The sequence below is a fragment of the Sus scrofa genome, chromosome 1 (assembly GCF_000003025.6).
Source record: "Sus scrofa isolate TJ Tabasco breed Duroc chromosome 1, Sscrofa11.1, whole genome shotgun sequence".
NCBI lineage: Eukaryota > Metazoa > Chordata > Mammalia > Artiodactyla > Suidae > Sus > Sus scrofa.
The window spans coordinates 273960519-273981954 of record NC_010443.5 but is presented as its reverse complement, the minus strand read 5'-3'; the positions used below and the strand labels follow the sequence as shown (position 1 = coordinate 273981954).

Here is a 21436-nt window from a genome sequence, read left to right as displayed (position 1 = left end):
ACGACCAGGAGGCTCCCGGGACTCAGAACATATTCCTGAGCTGTGGCTCCATCAAAAGCCTGCCGGCGTCAGGCTGCAGAGCAGACCTGCCTTGTCGACGGAGAGACAAGCAGAGGGGACACCCGATTCGAGACGTTCCTTTCCAAGAATTATAAACGGGGAGTTCCCACTGCGGCTGGGGCGTAGGCCGCAGCTGCCGCTCCAGTTCGACCCCTGGCCTGGGAACTTCCAGATGCTGCAGGTGTGGCCATAAAAGAGGGGAAAAAAGAGAAGAGAAGAGAAAAGGAAATTATAAACGGTTTTCTTTCTCCAGTCCTCCACGTGGGTCACACCCACGGGGTGCTCGCTGTGGGCCACTCATAGGCCTGGGTTCTCGAACACACCTCACCCACACAGCATCACACAGAGGCTGGGCCGTCACCCGCCATCTCGCCGCCTGGCAACGGTGGAGCTGGGATTCGAACCCAGCCCTGCCTGTCCTCGTGTTTCCCGCCAGCGGCGGTGCTCCAGATGTGTGCTCGTGGGGAAAAAGCACTTCTGGCTCAGGAAATCAAGGAAGAATTTGGTTTCGGATCCGAATTTGTTTCCACTAGAGAAAGATTTTTCCTGTATCTTTACAATAAAGGACACACCTTAGACACTAGAATGATGTGGCTCAGAAAAGCTACCTCCCGGTCCTCGAACCCCAGCCCCGGCGCACGGCCACATCCAGACCTCGGGCCACAGAAGAAGGGGCGGTGACCACAACCCGGGCTCCAGGTCACCGAGCAGGTACCCGAGCCGAGCGCTTCACAGGTGAGCCCAGGTGGGCCCTGACATCTCTCGAGGTAATGGTACAGACACCCACTTTTTTTTTTTGTCTTTTTAGGGCTGTACCCGCGGCATGTGGAGGTTCCCAGGCTAGGGGTCGGTCTACGCCACAGCCACAGCCACAGCAACACCAGATCCAAGCCATGTCTGCGACCTACACCACAGCTCACGGCAACACCAGATCCTTAACCCACTGAGCAAGGTCAGGGATCAAACCCACGTCCTCATGGATACTAGTTGGATTCGTGTCCACTGAACCACAACGGGAACTCCTCACCCACGTTCTAGAAATAAATCCTAAAGCTCACCAACGTCAGTGGTTTTCCCCCGACCCTCCCTCCAGCAAAAAGTCTACACAGCAAAGACCCAACCCCTCCATCCCAGTCTGTGCAACCCCCAAGCTTTTGACACCAGCTCCGGGGAAGAGCCGCAGAGCTGCCCAGGCCTGGCCGCAACGGCCAGGCCACTCTGCGCTTCGTCAGGATATCTGCACAGGTCTGGTCAGGGGCAGGCTCGGGGTGGCTGGGGGCGAGGCGGGGGGCTATATAACTCCTCGAGTTTGGCAATGCCAACCGGATCTGGGTGCACGGCCCGCCCTGCTGGCCCCAGGCTGCAGCCGTCCTGGACGCCTGTTCGCAGGACCCGCAAACCCACCTTCACGCACGGGTTGGTTCCCCACCCCACTTCCACGTAGAGGTGGCTGTTCTGCTCCTTCCCTGCCGAGCCTCATCCGCCCGACGGCTCTGGCCCACCGTCCCTCCTGCTCTGGTGCTGGGTGAGTGGCAGAACTGGCAGGTGTCAAGCGCCTGCCATGAGGAGCCGGGGTGCTTTACTGCACATGCATTCAACCTCGCGGAATTCCCACCACCGTCTGCGAAAGACCTGCTTTCATGATCCCTTTTTTGGGCTATGTCCGCGTCATCAGAGGCTCCTGGGCCAGGGAGCGAACCCGAGCCACCGCAGTGACAACGCCAGATCCTTAACCCGCGGCACCACCAGGGAGCTCCTCGGGATCCCGTTTGGCAGATGGAGGCCCTGAGGCTTAGAAACGTCAGAGCAACCTGCACGAGGCTGGGAATCAGCACACGAGAAAGCAGGGAGTGTGGCCCTCAGCTGCCCCTGAGCGTCTCGTGGTCACGCACGAGGCCCGGGAGGACCCTGGAGAGAAGTGAGACTTCCTTTTCCGCACGTGCCATCAAAGCCCAAAGGCGCGTGCCATCGCATGCCCGCGTCCAGGGACAGACATCCCCGACTGTCGAACAGAAGCGGCGTGACCAGCACGCGGCCCCTCCCTCCTGCTGTCCCCAAGACAGCATCAGGCCAGTCGACACCGCCGGCCCCAGGTCACCAAGGCGAGGCCAGCCCTGCGGACCGCGGCCAGGCTGCGTGTCCGGGCTGCGGGACCGCCGGCCCGTCCTGCTCACCTCGAAGACCTCCTCGTCCAGAATCCGCGTGCCGAACACAATGATGCCGTTGACGTCAATGATGGGGTGGTCGCTGCGGTCCAGGAACTTGGTGGTCTTCTTCTTGCAGTCCAGGATCAAGGTGACGTTCTTCTTGTGGACGCTGAGCGCGACTCTGTGCCACCTGCAGAGAACGGACAGCCCGGGCGGGTGAAGGGGGCTCACGAGTGCTGGTGGTCAGACAGGCTGGGGCGCAGGGCCACGCCCAGGGCCACGCGAGACCTGCTGCTCCTAGGCCCCGGGGTCTCATCTCTGGGACGAGGACAGCCGTCCCGCCCCGAGTGCAGCCCCGAGACGGGAGTGGGCGGGTCAGGGGGTCAAGGGCAGGGAGCCTGCGGGGCGCGTCCCTGGGGCCGTCTCAACCCCCAACGGCAAAGGCTGCCAGAGAAGGCCGGCGGGAGACAGGGAGCCCGAGAGATACAGATGCCGCTCGGGGAGAGACACAGGAATCCCGCCCTGAGGTCTTCAAAGCCCCGGCACGTGGCCTCAGACGTGTCAGCCCCAAAAGGGGCAATTTCAGACGGCCAGGCTTCAGGAGGCCCCAGTCGAGAATTCTGAAAAGACTTGACTTTGGAGAGGTTTTTTTGGTTTCTATTTGTTTTTTTTACCTTTTTTCTTTGCTTTTGCTTTTTAGGGCTCCACCTGCGGCATCTGGAGGTCCCCAGGCAAGGGGTCAAATCAGAGCTGCAGCTGCCGGTCTATACCACAGTCACAGCAATGCGGGATCCAAGCCACATCTGCGACCTACACCACTGTTCGTGGCGACACTGGATCCCCGACCCACTGAGCAAGGTTGGGGATCGAACCTGCGTCCTCATGGATACTAGCTGGATTTGTTTCCGCTGCACTACAGTGGGAACTCCCTTATTTTTGTTTTTATGGCCACATTGAAAGCATAGGGAAGTTCCCAGGCCAGAGATGGAATCCAAGCCACTGCAGCAACTCGGGATCCTTTAACCCATTGCACCAGGCCAGGGATCAAACCCACATCTCTGCAGCAACCTGAGCCACTACAGGTGAATTTTGAAGCCCCCAAACCACAGTGGGAACTCCTCCGTGTCTTATCTTTAAGGCTATCCTAAATCCTTCCTGGGACAAGTTGGGTACAATTTCCCATGTCCCTTTGGCTACGAAGCTGCCAGCATCTAATACAGTTCAGGGCATTTCACAAAGGGCTTGTGGGGGCCTGGGGAGACGAAAGGCTCCAGCCCCCAGCCCAAGACCCAGCCCCCAGGACTCCAAGCCCAGTGCTCTCTCCGCCTGCGGCTCACCGCTGGGCAGGTCGGCACCATCCTGCTACAAAGCACATCCCGCCATAATGTCCCCAGTTGAGGCAGGGAGCGTTGGGTGGCCTGTCCCGACCCTCCCGCCGGGGGGGGGGGTGTTGCTGAGTGGTGCCACTCACTTGCCATCTGAGAGGTTGATGCCTCTGAAGAGCGGGTAGTCCTCTGGCCCCGGTTTCCCGGTGTGGTCCTCGTAGAGGAAGACCGGGGAGCGGCCCATCTCCAGGCCGATCTGCTGGATGCCCTGCTCATTGTAGATGGAGACCAGGAAGGCCTGGCTGCCTTTCTTGGCTTTCACAGTGGTTAGAATGGAGAAGTCTTCGGGGAACGCAGATGCTGGAAAAGAGGACAGGAGAGATAAGAAGGTAGTCGGGAAGCCCCCAGCTGCGAAGAGAGCCAAACAAACCAGCCCAGGGACCTGGGAGACTTTGCTGTGTGTGGCGGTGCACAGCCATTTGCTGCCCATCTGCCCCTTGATCAAACTGTTCCTGAAGCCTTTCCCCATCACCAGATGGCCAAACCTACCTACCCCCTTGGAGGAGGCTCCGTTCAAATGCAAACCTGATTGGTCCTTCTGACTGTGAGCCTCCAATGCCATCTTTTCAGTCCCCACACCTCAATACATCTATGCAGAAATCCCTCTTAGAACCTTCTAGAATGTGAGCTTCCTGTGGGAAGGGGCTGTTCAGATGCATCTTTGTACCCTCTGCAGGGCCTAAAGCTGTGCCTTGCAGAGTGTGTCTCATCCAGCACCCAGTGGAGGGAGGGTGCAGAGAGGGAAGAGGGGAAGAAAGGCAGAGGCTCGTGACTAGAATTGAACTTTGTGACATTTCGTGGTTGCTGCACAAAGCAGAGAAAAAGTAGAATACATCGAAAGACTTCAAATTTAAAAAGAAAAGCCAAACCCTGGTGTGTTGGTAGGAGGGAGGGTTCCTTACCAAACAGGCCAGAACCAACATGAGCTCATGACAAGCCAGACCCACGCTGGCCCTGCGGAGGGCATAAGACCTGCTCCGCTCGCTCCGGGACTCTATACATGCACACCTTTCGTGCCCCGTGGCCGTGGCGGGGACAGGCGGTCTCGGCCCCCTCCTCCCGTCAATCCTGGGGCTGGAGTCAGCGGTTCCCTCTGTGTGCAGTTTGCATTTCTGCTGAGAACGAGGGCCGGGGGCTGACTGAGAGCTGAGCTACTCGATGCACAACCAGGAAATTCAGCCCGTCCGCGTGCATCTCAGAACCAGGCAGAGGGAGCGGACCCAGAGGGGCGTCCGTGGGGACACGGGACAGGGGAAGGACGAGGCCCTGGGGCTGGACATGCCTCACGCTCGGCGTGCTGCAGGGCTGGAGCCCAGCCGACCCTCCTGGGTAAGGACAGAGCCCATCACCAGACCCACCCCTCCTAGAACTATAACAAGGTCAACCAGATGGCCGGGGTGGAGAGCTGGGGGTTCGTGCCTGTCTAGCTGGGAGGCTGTCCGCAGGCGCCCTCTGCTGACAGGACCGCCCCACTGCAGGGCCGCGGCCCTCTGCTTCTGGTCACTGTGCCCTGCCAGGGAAACAGGATGCCCGAGGCCCAAAGTGGAGGAGAAGAGGGCCCTGGGCAGAAGGGTCTCTAGGGTGAGGCCAACAGGCGCCACAGGCGCTTCGGGCAGAGAAACTAAACCCCGACAGCCAACAGAGGGCTGTGTGTGCTCTCAAGGCCGTGTCGGGAGGCGGGTGAAAAACCCACCCCACGGGCCCCAAAGCTCTGGCAAGGGTGTGGATCGGGAAAGGCCCAGGCTCGCAGCCCAGGGTCAGGCGTGCATGACGGAGCGGGAAGCTGGGGTCTACGCTCAGCACAGGGGCCCGGCTCTCCCCGCAGGGGCCCAGCTGGATGCCTCACTCCCGGAGCAGGGGGACAGCTCCAAGGGGCAGGTGGAGGTGGCAGGTGCGGTCACCTGAGGAAAGGCCACCTTCACTGCGGAACCGGCTCAGGCTGCCCTTCCCCCGATGGGAAACCACTTGGAAAGGGGTCTGTTCAGGCCACTGCTGTCCTCCAGACGTGGGACATGGGGGGACCTGCCCATGCAGGCCCCGCGGGAGCCCCCAGCCAGGCCGAGGAGGACCCTTGGGGCCCTGGGGGCGAGTGGGCACCGAGGGGCCCAGGGTGGTGTTTGACCCCAAGCATCTCGGGTCTGAGACACACGACAACCACGACCTGAGGCCCTTGCTCTCGTCTCACAGGGTCGCCCGCCTCCTGTCCCTGTCCGGTGATGACTCCACGCCACGTCCAGGGACCCCCTTGTCTCAGATAGTGAGAGGCTGGGGAGTGGGGGACCGTCCAGGGCCGCAAACGAAACCTCTCCCTCCCAGCTCAGTAAGATGTGCTTCCCGATTTTTGAATCTCCACGGTAGCAGGTGTTCTCAGCACAGATAACCTGAAAGGGTAAGTCTGTGTGCCATTCTCTCTCTCCGGGCAGAATCAGTGGATTTACCGTCACTTTCGAGACGGTCCATTCTGGTGGTGGCGGGAGCCGGGAGCCGGCACGCTCCGTAATCTACCTCGGCTGGGAGAAACGCACCTGCTGCTCTGAGAAAAGTCGGACTGAGAGCTGGGCTCCCCAGAGGCCCAGTGACTTCCTTTGGTTATTTGCTTTCCACGTGGGCTGAGGCCCCGAGGCCCCGAGGTGCACAGTGGGAGTTTCATACGTGCACCTGACTCACTGGACAGGATGCGTTGCTGGAGGGAGGCTGACTCTGGAGCCTTCCCCCAGCCCGGGAGGGGGGCCGGAGGACATCATTCGGCCCAGCCCCCTGCTGCAAGTCCTGAGCAGGAAGGGAGTCTCGGCGGCCCCGGGGTTACTAGAGGGGGACACAATGGGGAGAGGGCCCCAGTCCTGGGCACAAGACAGAGGAGGAGCTGGGGGACCCCAAGGAGGCTGCCTTGTCTGGATGTCTCCAGAGCGGAGGCTCGGCCCTGCGTGATGGCCACAGGCTCCACCAGGGGCCCGGGCAGCCTCAGGGGCCACGTGTGCTTCCTGCATTCAAGGAGGGTCCATGATGGCATCTTCTGGGCTCGACTTGATGCCCTACCCCCACACGGCGGGCAGAAGACCACCGGGAACCGCCAGGCCTGCCGGGCGACCCTCTCCAGGGTGCTGGGGGTGCCCATTCCCCACAGGGCGTCACTGTCCTGGGTGCTGCTTTAGTCCTCAAGGCCTGGTCTACATGGTGGCAGGACCACCCAGCATGAACCACCGGGACAGGTCGGGGACTTGGCATCGAGCTCTGGGCCCTGCCAATCTCAGAGCCCAAATTACAGGCTCTATGCAAGCCCAGCAAGTCCTCCTGGGGCGGGGGAGGAACCCTGGGCCCCGCACTGCCGGTGGGCGCAGAGAGCACCCACCTGCTTCTTTAGCAGCTGTGCCGGGGGCGAGGCCCTGACGGATCCCAGCCCCGGGAGCTTGGTTTCCCGAAAAGAGTGAAGGCCTGGAGCACAGGCCGTCAGGACAAAGCCGCAGAATCGATGAGCTGATGAGGCTGGCCTGCTGGACATTGCGGGAAACTGGCATCTCGCCGGGGCTGGGGGCAGATCCCCACAGAGGCTCCCTAACACCTGCTCAGCCCTGGCCCGAACCCTCGCCCAGAACCCAGACCACCACGGCCAGTGCCAGCGCACCACGGGCTCAGCGAATCCAGGCCACATCCGGGGTTCTTGTCATGGAGAGAAGTCACCAGGACCTAAACTTGCTTTGCGCTGAGATGTCGAAAGTATCTGTGCTCAGCTTGGGCCACCACGGTCCCCGACCACACCTCCTGCAGCTGCCCTGCACACACGGCGTCTAAAACGCAGCCAGGAGTTCCCTGGCGGCCTAGCGATTAAGGAGCCGGTGCTGACACTGCAGTGGCACAGGTTCCACCCCTGGCCCAGGAACTTCTGCAGCCTGCAGGCGTGGCCAAAAAAATTAAAATAATAAAATGCAGCCAGACTCCTTGGCTCCCGGGGTGGGCAGGTTGGCATCCGAGCAAAAAGCATGACAGGTGGGGGCGCACCCCCAGGTCCCCAAGAGAGGAAAGGACAGAGGGGCTGTGTGGCTTCACGTGGCCCAAGGTCCACAGGTCACACTTGACTGATGTCTGAGAATGTCTTGTCACAGAGCTCCCCGCCTAAGCCCCAGAAATGCCCGTTTCAATCACCCCAAAGCAACGCCAGCTTTGCTTGGCATTAATGAGGTGATTATTACATAGAGACCCATCCAACTCCGGAGGCTAATTGTGGCCAGAAGGCACCGCAACAGCCTTTTAAACTCTTTCAGTGTCTAATCAAGTCCCTAATTTGAGAGCTTGGGAAAAGATGAGCTAAAAAAAAAAATCCTTATCTTGCTATTCGGGAGCTCGTGCTAGATCTCCAATAACCGGGCTGAATCCTGAGACCCTGTGATATTTCTCGCCAGGAGATACATCAGCAGAAAGGAAGAGAAAGGACAGACACTCTGGAGAGTTGGTTGGGACCCTGAATTAGGTGGCGAGGATCAGATTAACCGGTCAGCCAGCCAACTAGAGGGGCCTCCAGGGAGGACACCTCATGCCACAGGATGCCCTCGGCAGGTGACCGGCCACGCCATGCTCACAGCACGCTGCGGGTGTCTGTCCCAAAGTCACCGAGGTCCTGGGCCACCGGCTCTCACAAGCCTTCCCCAGAGCCAGTGCCCTCCATCCCTCTAGGACGAGAATGCCACACGCGGGCCTCGGGGCAGCACAGCAGACAGCGCCTGGGTGATTCTAAGGGACAAGGGCACGCGTGCTCTGCCAGGCGTCTGGGAAAATGAAAGCCCCGCCATTCCTGGTGGCGAGCGGACCAGGGAGCCGTGGCCATGCCTTCTGCCTGCGAGGATGTGTCCGGCCTTCTGGAGCGAGCCCATCTGGCCCCCAGAGGTGGTAAAGTGGGGGGCTCTTTGAGACACAATGAAGGGGCTCTCGCCAAACCCAAAGCCACATTCCTGGAAAGGGCAGACCCGGCGTCTCTCCCCAGCCACACTCTCCAAAGGCCCCGTGGACGGTGGACGAAGGTCGGCGGAGGACATGCCTGGGGTGGAGACGAGGGTGACGAGGGACAGACAGGCTCAGAGGGAGCAGAACGCAGCCCTGGAGGAGCGGGTCCCTCAAAAGAGTGCTCGGGGTTCGATGTCGGGGCACCTCCCAGCACCAAAAAGATGACAAATCTAATAACGACAAGACAGCTGAGGTCAGCGCCGCTGCCCGAGGTCCCCGATCCCCTTCTGGCCCACGCGGGAAGATGGGCCCCTTTGGGCAGCGGGAGGGGTGGTCGATCGTGGGCCTAAGTTCCCAGCCGGCCCAATATGCCAGGGGGTGGGGGGAGGGAGCCACCCCTGCCCCCCGGCCGGGTGACGGGGACAACTCGGACGCCGCGTTCCGGCAGCTCCTGTCACTTCCCGCTTAGGGCACGTAATTAAAAGCAGGGATGTGACACTTGGCAATTGATTCTCATTAAAAGCCTGCGCTCCTGCACTGGGGCCCATGACATTGATTCGTGCATCTCTTAATGTCCTCGCCCCCAATTAAGCTTCTGTCTAGAAGTGTCTCATTTCCCGTGACCCCGGGGGGTCTACCCGCGTCACCAGGGAACCATCCAGAGCCTTTTTGCGTTGGGCGTCCTGGCAGCCTGTCCACAGCTGAAGAGACAGCAGCTTGCGGGCGCGGCGGGAACAGAGCAGACCCACCCCCACTCGGGGGGTAGGGGTGACAGCTGCCAGGCTGGGCTGTGTTCTCAGCGCTCGGAGATCAAACCCGGCTCATTCGAGGGGTTCCCGGAAAGCCAGGCACGTCCCTCCCACCCCACGAGCTCCAGGCTCTGCTCCCTGGAGGGGCCCGAGGGACACGGACCCCCTCTTACCAGGGTACAGCTGTTTGGTGGGCGCACTGAGCTGGGCATCTTTCGTGACCCTGTAGGCGACATCGGGGCCTTTTGAAGATCGCCGCGCTGCGCAGAAGCCCGTGGTCTTGGTTATCCCGTCAGGCAGGTTGTGAAAATCTAGAACCTTCAGGAGATCTGCTGGCTGAGCTGAAACGACAAGGGGAGGGCTGCAGTTAGCCGCAAGCAGGAGAGGAGGGCGCCCAGGGCAGGCCGCCCTCGTGAACTGGAAACCAACCCCGGCCACCTCCCTGCACCCCGCTGAGAAGCGGTGCCCTCGGGGCCAGGACGCCCCGCTTTGCAGAAACACACACGTCCCGCTCAGCCGAACCAGGGCCCCGACCCGGTCCCTGAGAGCAGCCACCCGCCAGGGGCCAGTCCTCCCTGACCAAGCACTGACGTTGCTCTTGCCCCCAAGTCCCCAGGTGGCGAGTGTGTTACAAGCCCCGAGCCCGCAAACACCTCTTCGTATTAGTGTCGCAGAAAATCCGCCCCAACAGGAGCTGAGAGGTGGCATTGGATCCCATCGCGGATGGAAGCAGGTGACCGCGGGTGGGCTTATGAACCGGGAGTGACGGACAGCTCATGAAATCTGTTACGAAACCGCTGGAGCATGCCCACCACCTGGGGGCCACTGAGAACGGCGGGGCTGCCCCTGGCACATGTCATCTGCCCCTCCATCCTTATCCAATTAAAATGCAATCTTCCCATCAGGGTTTACACAAATAGCCGGTTTCCATTTGCCCCCAGAAGACTGACGCCTGCTGGGCAAGACAGGCACGGAACCCAGAACGAGGGAGGTCCCTGCATCCCTTCTGGAAAGTTCTGACCTCCCCCCATGGCACTGCAGAGAAGGAGACAGCCCCAGAGGGCAGGGAGAAGCTGGCGTCAGGGCGAGCTCCACCGTCCCCGACACCTGCTAAAGATGGACTCCACGTGCCTGCACCAGCCCCCAGATCAGGAAGAGCCCCGACCTCCAGGCTCTGATGCCCGCAGGCTTGGGGGCCACGCGCCCACTGCCCTAAACACAGCCGGTTCTGTGCGCAACGTTCTGCCTGTGTTACTACAAACTCGGGGCCCTGGGAGTCCAGGCAGGGAAGGTGAACTCAAATTCAGAGTCATAGTGACAGGACACAGGGAGGGCTGGGGCGCTCCCCAGGCTTTCGGGGACCCCAGCAACCAGCACCTTCATGGCCCTGTGGCTGTGGGTGTGGCTGACCATACCCCCTCCACTGGGGCCCGTGAGCCTGCCTGGCCAATCAGAGCACAATGCCCAGGGGAGGGCATGTGACTGGACCAGGCTCCCTTCTGGGGCTTGCCCCTCTAAGAAAGAGGAATCCCTCTCTGCTCTGCAGCCCCACCCATGGACGATGAACCTGCAGCTGGGCGGGGGACCGTCTCCTGAAGGCTTGGGGAGTGCCTGTCTGAGGGTGTGGACAGACTCCTGCCACACGGTCTGAGCTCCTGGATCAAGCTGTGCCTGAAGAAGACTCATCTATACGAATAAGTAAGGTATCCTTATGCTTATGCCAATTTGGGTTATGTTCTGACACCTGCTACTAAAAGTCCGCACCCACTTCTGGGGGCAACAGCAGGGCTGGCGCAAGCTTACTGCTGAGATCTCTGGGCCTCTTAACTATTCAGTTTCTGGCTCACTGACCTTTCTCCCCAGAGGGTTATTAAATGCCTGGGACTTGCTCAAGAGGAAAGTTCCACATTTGCAACAGGGGTGGAAGTTCTGCAAGTGAGCAAGGACCCCCAAGGCTGGTCTCCCCTGGTTTTGGGCAAGCCTTCAGCCAGCTGCTGTGTGTGGAGCCCAGCACCACCGGGGGCAGGGGGTAGGGTACGCGGTGGGGGGTGCACACAGCCTCACCGCTTGTCCAGGCAAGGCCCTAACAAGAGACCCACCCGGACAGAGGCCCTGTCCCCAGGGGCAGGTCTGAAGGGGAGCAGGTGCCGGCCAGGGCGGTCAGTGTGGATGATGCCACTGGCCCCCCGTTCGCCCCCATGAGGAGCTGGGCCCGGCTCCGAGGGGGAGCAGGGTGGAAGGGAACAGAAGCTGCTCTTCTCCACCGCGAAGCACGGCCCCGGTCCCAGGACCCACATGCTGGGGCTCTGAGGGCCGCGTTCCACAGTGTCACTTCTACAACTCAGCTTTGCTGCAGACCTGTCATTTTTTCTTTCTTTCTTTCTTTCTTTCTTTCTTTCTTTCTTTTCTTTTTTTTTTTTTTTTTTTGACCATACCTATGGCATTTGTGAACTCCCAGGCCAGGGATCGAACCCAAACCAGAGCAGTGACAACACCGGATCCTTAACCACTAGGCCACCTAGGCCATCAGGGTACTCCCAGACCTCTGTCATTTGAATCAAGGGACAAGAAACATGGGGGACAGGGATTTCCCACCTCTGCAGAGGGAGGGACACAGGGGGACCCAGGACAGGCTTGGTCCGGGCTGGCGTTTGCCACCTATAGAGTCGCTGCTTCTCGTGGCTCCTACCCAGAGCCCTGTCCCCCAGGGGTGGTCAGCCCCTCACACATCAGTAGCATCTGGGCACCAGCGAGCCCTCCTACCCTGCCCCCCACAGGCCTCGCCAGTGCTCATCCACTTGACAAGAGAAGCAGAGAGCCAGGCACAGGTGCCCTGGACGCAGCCCGTGGGAAGAGATGGCCGTGCCAGCCGCTGGCACACCTGCCTCAGTGACAGAGCCGAGCCCTGGCTCATCTCGGAGATTCGGCTCCAAGAGCGGCAGTGGCCAGGAGAGGCCTCGAGGAGCCCGGCCGGCGTCTGGGACTCACACGCCATTCGCATGCGATGCTTTTTCCAGACGTGCAGGCTCGCGAACCTGCTTTCTCCATTGTGCGCGGGGACAGCTTTTTGCCCGAAGGCTTCGGGGCCAAGTTGACGGACTTCTGCTGCAACAAGCTGAAAAGGCCACCGACCTTTCCAGGCCCTCTGCCACCCCTCCTGCCAGCCAGGGGCTCCCTGTGCCAGAGCTAAGAAGGCAGTTCTTCCTCTTAACAAAAGTTGTGGCGACGGCCCGTCTGGCAGGACGGTCCCCGTGGGCTCTTCTTCCTGGTGATGCCGCAGCGCCCTTTTGACGCAGCTTTGGGAAGAACCGGGAGCCCAGTTTCTCTATCGGCATAAGGAGTCCGCTGGGAGATGGTGCCGGCTCTGGGAACAGTTGGGTGTGGGCTGGAGCCTAGCATCTCCCACCAGGAAGCAGGCTCCACGACCTCTCTGGAGGCCGGTGAGAAGGGCCCGGCACAGTTCCCCGGACCAGGATCTTGACACGCGGATCCCTTTCCTGCCTCCTCCCTCCGAGGAGAACACCCCTGGCTTCCGCCAGGCTCACAGCACCCGAGGACCACAGGTGATGGTCCCAGGGCTTCGAGAAAGCAGAGCCAGTGGCACCCACGTAACCCTGGCCTAGTGGGTGGGAGGGGTGGGGGGGAGAGGGCCAGGAGCGGCCTCAGCTCACTCAAGTTCTCCCTGCTCTGTGGAGCCCAGACACTAAAAACTGCATTTCCCAGAACGCCCTATGGGAAGCGCTCCAACACAAATGCGTCCCACGCTCAGAGTGGAGCTGGAATGAAAGAGAGACCCTCCTCCTGCAGGGTCTGGGCTGCGAGCCAGGGCCTGCGACCAGGTCCCGGGGACCAGGAACACTGGCAGCAGTGACTTCCTAAAGTCTGAGTGGCCACTTTACTTTGGGGATGTGACCCTGAGTGGGAGACCCATAAGCCCAGCGCTCCAGCTCTGCCGCTGGCTGTGTAAGCCCTACTTCCTGCACTCAGCCTCGTCCCCACAACAGCCTGCTTACTTTCTGCTGTTGCACTGAGCCTGCAGAGACCGTGCAGAGGCAACCAGGTATTACACCCCCGGACCCGTCAGGGACTGGATGCCGGAGAGGTCAGTTTTAAGGCAGAAGGAAGCACGTGAGGAAGGACTTGGGAATGTAGAACTGAGCTCCAGGTGCCAGATGCCAAAAAGGCAGCAGGAGGGCCCAGGAAAGCAGAGGCACAAAGGAGGAGCCCAAATATGGAAGTGTAGGCTGGATGGACAGATGGATGATAGATGGAGAGATGGTGGATGAAGGATGGATGGATGGACAGACGGATGGATGGACAAATGGAGGGACAGATGGATGATGGATGGAGAAATGGACAGATGGATGGATGGATGGATGGATGGATAGACAGATGGATGATGGATGCAGATGGATGGACGGATGGATGGATGGATGATGGATGGATGGACAGATGGACAGATGGATGATGGATGTAGATGTATGGATAGATGGATGGATGGATGCATAGATGGATGGACAGACGGATGGATGGACAAATGGAGGGACAGATGGATGATGGATGGAGAAATGGATGGATGGATGGATGGATGGATGGATAGACAGATGGATGATGGATGCGGATGGATGGGCAGATGGACGGATGGATGGAAGATGGATGGATGGACAGATGGACAGATGGATGATGGATGGATGGACAGATGGATGATGGATGCAGATGGATGGACAGATGGATGGATGAACAAGCAATATACACGAGGGATACAAATCAGGAGGCAGATGTGCCAGAGATAAATTCCACAATTGTCCAGATGTTTCAACTGTCAACGGCAATGTCTCCACCAACCACACAAGGATGATCTCCCTGTCTCCCCAAGAGGGGCTCCACAATCACCCCTAAAAGTCAGCCGCCCCCTGCTTCCCTCCCCTGAACCTGCAGAACAGCCGGGGTGGGTGCAGGCATCCAGTACCTAGGAGAGCAGAGGGAATCAGGCAACTGCTCTTAGCAGGAATTTAAGTTGGTTCCTGGCCATCAGCTGGCCTCTGGACACCACTCCACAGGGCTCAGGGCAAGGAAGAGGCCATGGGGGCCGGAGTGCCAGCCTGACTGGGTTCAAGGGTCTGTATCAGGCTCAGCAGCCCCGCCTTAGCAAGTGGAACCCCTCATGGGAGAAGGCTTCTCTGCGGACAACGCCAGGCTGCACCTGGCTTTCAGGAGCAGAGAGGAGGGGAAGCAGGATGAGGGCCCAGGTCACCACCCTGGCTGCCAAGGATGTGTCCTCAGAATCGGGCTGCTCTAACGGGGCACTGCCACCAGTGGCCTGGTGCCCCAGGGCTGGGAACAGTCAGGATGGGCGGACCCTCGCCAAGGGCTGACAGCAATGCCTTATCTTCCCAGCCCTCCTCAGCCCTCCCCAGCCCTCGGAGCCTGGTGCTGGGGTGGGGTCAGGACAAAAGTGACTCAGCCAGAAAGACCCACCTGAGCGCCAAGGCCCTGGTAAAGGGTGCACTTCTGGGATTTAATGATTCACCCCCAAGTCTCAGCAGGACACAAAAATGGGTGGGATTTAGTCATCAACTGTGCAGGAGCTCTTTCACACACCGGGCACTCAGCCAAGTTTGTTGAATGACTGAGTGAGCAAACCCACAGCTCTTAACCTATAACTGGCAGGGGGAGAGGGAAATGGCAGCTTGAACACTGCTGCCACCTCCGTAAAAAACACCATCTCCCCCTGCCGTGCTGCTCCACGGTCATGGTTTCATGGTGGGCTTAACTCTCAGGGCAACCCCAGGCCGAAAGCAGGGGACGCACGGCCATTCCATCTGCTGGGGAGGCACTGGGTTGAGGCCTCCCGCACGAGGCACACGAGGGCTTGCATGGGCTCTCACTCAAATTCCACCCCTTTTTTGCTTTTTTCCCAACAGGCTATGAATAATCTTAAACACTCGCTATCGGCAAAGAGAGCCTTAGAAGCTCACGCCAGGGGGTCAGTGGTCACCGTCCCCTCCAGCCTAGAGGCTCGGGCAGAGATTGTGATGAATCAGAACCTGCTCACGTGGTGACTTTAGAGGCCATCAGGTCACTCACCGCTGGGGTCACCTGAACAGCCTCATCCCACACCTGCCTTCTCTGGTCCGGGAAGGCCGTGGACCTTGTGATGAGGCACAGGACACTCAAGACCCTCGGGTCCAGGAGTGCTTCCGGGCAAAGTGAGCCCTGCAGGGAGGACTTCCCAGGCCCCTGGCCCTGGATGGAGCTCCACGGCCCGTCCTCCCGAGGGCACAGCCCGACCTCTGCCACACCAAGCCCCCCGGACCCTCAGCCCAAGGCCAGGTCCTGCCGGCGTCTGGGAGCAGAGCGAGTGGGACAGGTGCTGGGGAGCCAGCAGGAGGGGCGGGAGCGGAGAGGGGGTGTCCGCTCCATCCAAGGTCAACGTCGTTATGTTCAAGAGGACATGCAGGCGCCCCCACAGAGCCACCAAGGCGGACGTCTTCAAAATTCCCAGAGCTTTCTAACCTCAGAGCCAGAGGGGCCGTGAAGAGCATCCAGGCTCACGACCTTCACGCTGAAAGAGGTGCGTGGGAAAGGAGTGTGACCATCACAAGGTCACACTGCACGCGGATGCAGAGCCACCTGCAGCTTCTGATCCACCCCAGGCCCACGAGCTTCCTCCCCCTCGGCACAGGCAGATGGAAGACGGAGCCCGCGGCTGGCCCTCACCCACTGCCCTCACAGCCCTGGTGCCCCTGCCGCTCCATAGGTATCAATATGTCTAATCCCCTGCGTGAGGTGGCTCTGCCTTCCTGGGCTGCGGACCTCAGCGGGGCTGATGCCTGGGGAACCTGACCGACTCTCATGGTAACTGCCACCAAACGCCACATCTGTCCGGTGTTTGTGGGGCGCCCAGCAGGGTGACCCTGGAAGCACCCCCACTCTTCCCAGGTCCCTGCACCCCTGCTAGCTCCCTCTCACGCCTCCTGGAAGCCAAAAGAGCCTCGGCTCTTCCAGGACCGAGGCCCGGGCAGGGCGGGGAGGGGGGCTGGGAGCATGGAGGCGCCGCTGGCCCCGGGCTGAAGTGCCCGCGCAGAGCAAGTGGCCCCATCGGGGAGGTCAGCCCAGCAGGTTGGAAAACAAACAGCCGCTTTGGAGGCTCCGACTGAAATTCCTGCTCCATGAGCCAGCAATGGGGACAAAGCAACAGAACAGGGTGGAAACTGTGCTGCAGGCCTGGGGGCAGGGCAGGCAGGACCCGCGGCGGCCGTCCGTCCCGGATCATCCCTGCAGCCGCTCATCCAGGGGTGTCACAGAGCAGAGGCCTGAGCCCAGTGCAGGTGAACTGGGGGCATGTGCACAGGCTCACGGGCTCCTGCGCCAGCACAAACACAAGGTCCCCAGGCTCTGCTCCATGGAGCTGTCCCCAAGGATACCAGACTCCTCTGCTCAGTGTCCAGGCCAATTTCACCCCAGCCCTCTGACCCCAGTCCTTCCCAGGGGACCCAGCTCTCCCCGGTCACCTCCCCACCAATGCCATGTGTTTCATGACCCCCGAGAACAGCGCCCCTGGGGGTGAGCAGTGCCCAGCACCCCTGCCCTGCCCAGCCCAGGAGCCTGCCCGTAGGCCTCGCAGGCTGGCAAAGCAGAGAGCAGCGCTCTGGAGGCAGGCAGGGCTGGACCCACAGGGATGGACGTGAAGGGCCCGCCCGACTCAATCCCGCCCACCTCAACACACTCTCCCATCTCCCGCTAGTCTCTGTTGCTTCACGGAGACGAGAAACAGCCACCAATGAGGCCAGCTCGGGCCTGTGGGGCTCAGAGACACTGTGTTTGTCACTTGCCTTGCGCCCATTTTTCTGAAGGAGGACTGAAGACCCGCCAGCAGGGCTTCTGGGGAGAGGAGACGGTGCCATTGCAGGTCACCCTCTGAGCAGACCCAGACCACGTGCGGAGCCTCTGTCCCCCAGACCAGCCGCCCACTCTGCAGGGCAGACCCACCTGACTCTGCCACCGTGACGTCCCTAGCGGTGACACAGGACACCAGGGCTTATGGTGCAGTGGGTGTGGCCCCGATCCCCAAGCCCCTGGTGAGCCACGCCTCCCTGGGCAAAGAGGGTTCTACCCGGAGCCCCCAGTCACCATCTACGAAACAGATAGGACACTGCAAGGAGGCAGCACCAGGACGGTGGCCACGTGAGTCTGGAGCACAGCCGGCGACTGCAGCGTCAGCTCAAGTGCACCCAGCCTGGGGGAGGGGCAGCTGGGCCCTGAGCACCCACTGTGCCCACATGCCCTGGGCTCTACGCCCAACTCCTCCACTCCCTTGTTCATCAAGACAGCACACAAAGTGGGCACGTTCATTGGCAGATGAGGAACCACAGGCTGGGAGAGGCAGCTGAGTGTCCCAAGGCCACTGGCATGCAAACGGGTGTCTGGCTGCAAATACCTCTTCTCCCCCCAACACCATGGGGAAGAAAGAGGGCAGGACACTCCCCGAGGCACCTCCAGACAAACCACGGCCAGGCTCACCCCCTTCCAAGTAGTGACCAGAGAGCATGGTGGCAGTGACAAGGCAGAGCGAGGTCACTCTAGGGCACAGAGGAGCTGCTCCTTCTAGAGGTTCAGGGCCTCAGGAAGCCCTCAGATACAGGAGAGATCCTCAGCCTCTACCCCAAGGGACCATGGAGAACCTCAGAATCTTGGGCTGATGGGCGAATGGCAGGTCAGAGGCTGTCTCCTAGCTGTGCACAGCCTCAGCGTACTGACCTGGGTACCACCTGAGAAAACAGCCTGGAGACACGGTCCTCTGCTCTTCACAAGATCCTTTCAAAGTACCACATGGACCATCCATAATCCCCACTGAAGGATGGGCATAGGGATGAAGGGAACGGAGGAGGGGGGAGTGGAGGGATGGAAGGATGGGTTGAGGGATGGATGAATGGAGAGATGGGTTGATGGGTGGGTGGATAGGTGGATGGATGGAAAGATGGAGGGATGATGCATGGATGGGTGGAAAGATGGAGGGATGGATGGAAGGATGGATGGAAAGATAGAGCGATGGAGGGATGGATGGATGGAGGGATGGATGGATGGATGGAAAGACGGAGGGATGATGAATGGATGGATGGATGGATGGATGGAAAGATAGAGGGATGGATGGATGGATGGAAAGATAGAGTGATGGATAGATGGATGGAAGGATGAAAAGATGGTGGGATAGAGGGAGGGATGGATGGAGGGATGGATGGAAAGATGGAGGGATGATGGGTGGATGGAAAGATGGAGGGATGGATGGATGGGGGATGGATGGATGGAAGGATGGAGGGATGGAGGGATAGAGGGATGGAAAGATGGAAGGATGGAGGGATGGATGGAAGGATGGTTGGAAAGATGGAGGGATGGATGGAAAGATGGAGGGATGGATGGGGGATGGATGGATGGAAGGATGGAAGGATGGAGGGATGGATGGAAGGATGGTTGGAAAGATGGAGGGATGATGGACGGATGGAAAGATAGAGTGATGGATGGATGGAGGGATGGATGGATGGAAAGATAGAGCGATGGATGGATAGATGGATGGAAGGATGGAAAGATGGAGGGATAGAGGGATGGATGGAAAGATGGAGGGATGATGGATGGAAAGATGGAGGGATTGATGGATGGAAAGATGGAGGGATAGAGGGATGGATGGATGGATGGATGGATGGATGGATGGATGGATGGAAGGATGGAAGGATGGAAAGAAGTATGGAAGAAAGGATAGAAGGAGAGATGATTAATGGAAGGATGACAGAAAGGAAGGATGGATGAGGAATGACTTCACGGATGGCTAGATGGATGGAAGGATGGATGGAAAGATAGAGCGATGGAGGGATGGATGGAAGGATGGATGGAAATATTGAGGGATGATGGATGGATGGATGGAAAGATAGAGGGATGGATGGATGGATGGAAAGAAGGAGGGATGATGAGTGGATGGATGGATGGATGGAAAGATGGAGGGATGATGGATGGATGGAAAGATGGAGGGATGGATGGATGGAAGGATGGAAAGATGGAGAGATAGAGGGATGGATGGGTGGAGGGATGGATGGAAAGATGGAGGGATAGAGGGATGGAAAGAGGGAAGGATGGAGGGATGGACGGAAGGATGGTTGGAAAGATGGAGGGATGGATGGAAGGATGGATGGAAAGATGGAGGGATGATGGATGGATGGAAAGATAGAGTGATGGGTGGATGGAGGGATGGATGGATGGATGGATGGATGGATGGAAAGATAGAGCGATGGATGGATGGATAGATGGATGGAAGGATGGAAAGATGGAGGGATAGAGGGATGGATGGAAAGATGGAGGGATAGAGGGATGGATGGAAAGATGGAAGGATGATGGATGGAAAGATGGAGGGATTGATGGATGGATGGGGGATGGATGGAAGGATGGAAAGATGGAGGGATAGAGGGATGGATGGATGGAGGGATGGATGGATGGAAGGATGGAAAGAAGTATGGAAGAAAGGATAGAAGGAGAGATGATTAATGGAAGGATGACAGAAAGGAAGGATGGATGAGGAATGACTTCACGGATGGCTAGATGGATGGAAGGAAGGAATGCCATCATCTTGAAGATTCAATTGATAAACTTTAATTTCTCAAAGCTTTTAGGTACCAACCACTCACCTGACCGTCTCCCTGTCCTGGGTGGTCTCACGCTCCCTTCCGGGCCAGAGGTGAAGCCCTGTGTGATGCCTGTGTCTGATTCCATGCCAACCTCCTCCCTGACAAGAGGCAAATGGCGCTCTGGCTCAGTGCCTTTGGGACGGACCTGGGTGGGGTGGGTAACCTGTGGTGTGTGCGCCTCAGGGAAGTGAGGGGTGCAGAACTGACCACACAGGGGACTCACTGTCCAGCCCCCACCGCCAGGAGGCTGATGAAAAGTGACCCAGACCTGGGAGCTGGACCGCATGGTGGACCGTTCCTCATCCACTCGTCCAGACAAAAAAGTCAAGAGCTCTGAGGAGCTTCTAACAGAGGCTTGGGAGATTTTTATGGTGACATGTCAGCCTGTGTGGGTGCCACCCTGCTTATGAACACAAGGTCACCAGGGAGGGGCCACGGTGGGGAGGCATTCCCCGGTCCCCGTGTGCAGAGACGGGACCATCTAAAACTCGCTGCCCCGGGGCGGTATGGCCGTCTTCTGCTTCTCGTTGGGGCTGACCCCTGCATCCGGACACCCGCACCTCCACATCCGCCCACACCGAGCCAGATGCTAGTGACGCTTCTGCAGGGTTCAAACAGATGTCCCTGCTGCTACCCAGCCTGAGGGCACCTATAGTCCAACGGGTGAGCCCCCAGCACACACCCTGTCACTTGGAAGCAGGTCCTATGGCCCACAAGGAGCCACACGAGGGACAGGGGACCCGCAGAGCCCCCGAGATGGAGTCCTGCAGCAGCAGTGACGAGGAAGGACCTCAGGAGCTGACAGAAGCCCCATTGGCTAGTCTGGGGCCACATGTGGAACGTTCTGGGCTCGGGGGCACCACCACTCAGCAGAGCAGCAAGGGGACGTCGAGGCACAGACGCCAGGCCATGCAGAGGAGCGTGCTCCCGCCAGGTCGTGCAAGCCAGACTAAGCCTCTACACTGAGCACTGGGAGGAAATGCCACGGCCAAAGGGCAAGGGGAGCCTCCCGACAGCCCCTAAGAAGGACCTGCCCGGTTCCTCCCCGCATCCACGCCACACCTCTTCCTCTCATTGATCACCCCTGCTTTCCATCTGTCTGTATAAAACCGCAAGTATATTTGTCTGTCTCCCCATCATTCTTCAAAGGGTATGAACGGAACAGACACAGCCACGGACATGAGTCCTGCATCCAACAGCCAGAGACGGTGCGGGCAGGGCGGGACGGGCGGGGTTGTACATGCTCGGGCACTGCCAGCGGGAGCTGGTCCAGGAGCAGAGCCCACAGGTGTGATGGGGAACCAGATGATTAAACTCAGTTTCCTCAGAGGTAATTTATCTGCTTGTTCTGGAGAAAAGGGGTGGGGATGGCACGGGATGCCAGATTCCACTTGCTGGGCTTGGCTGCGTTTGCACAGGCAGCTCCTGCACGGCCCTGCCTGCCTCCAAGAGGCCCAGAGGGAGGAGTGCCTGTCCGCGGGCCAGCT

General features: G+C 59.5%; 1 protein-coding gene across 1 annotated transcript in view; it reads right to left on the bottom strand.

Annotated features, from left to right (window-relative positions):
• COL5A1 (collagen, type V, alpha 1) overlaps positions 1 to 21436 on the bottom strand; it is a 149046-nt gene that overhangs the window by 101310 nt on the left and 26300 nt on the right. The window contains 3 exon segments of the mRNA NM_001014971.1: positions 2235 to 2397; positions 3679 to 3892; positions 9450 to 9617. Of these exon segments, the coding sequence (NP_001014971.1) occupies positions 2235 to 2397; positions 3679 to 3892; positions 9450 to 9617 (545 nt within the window).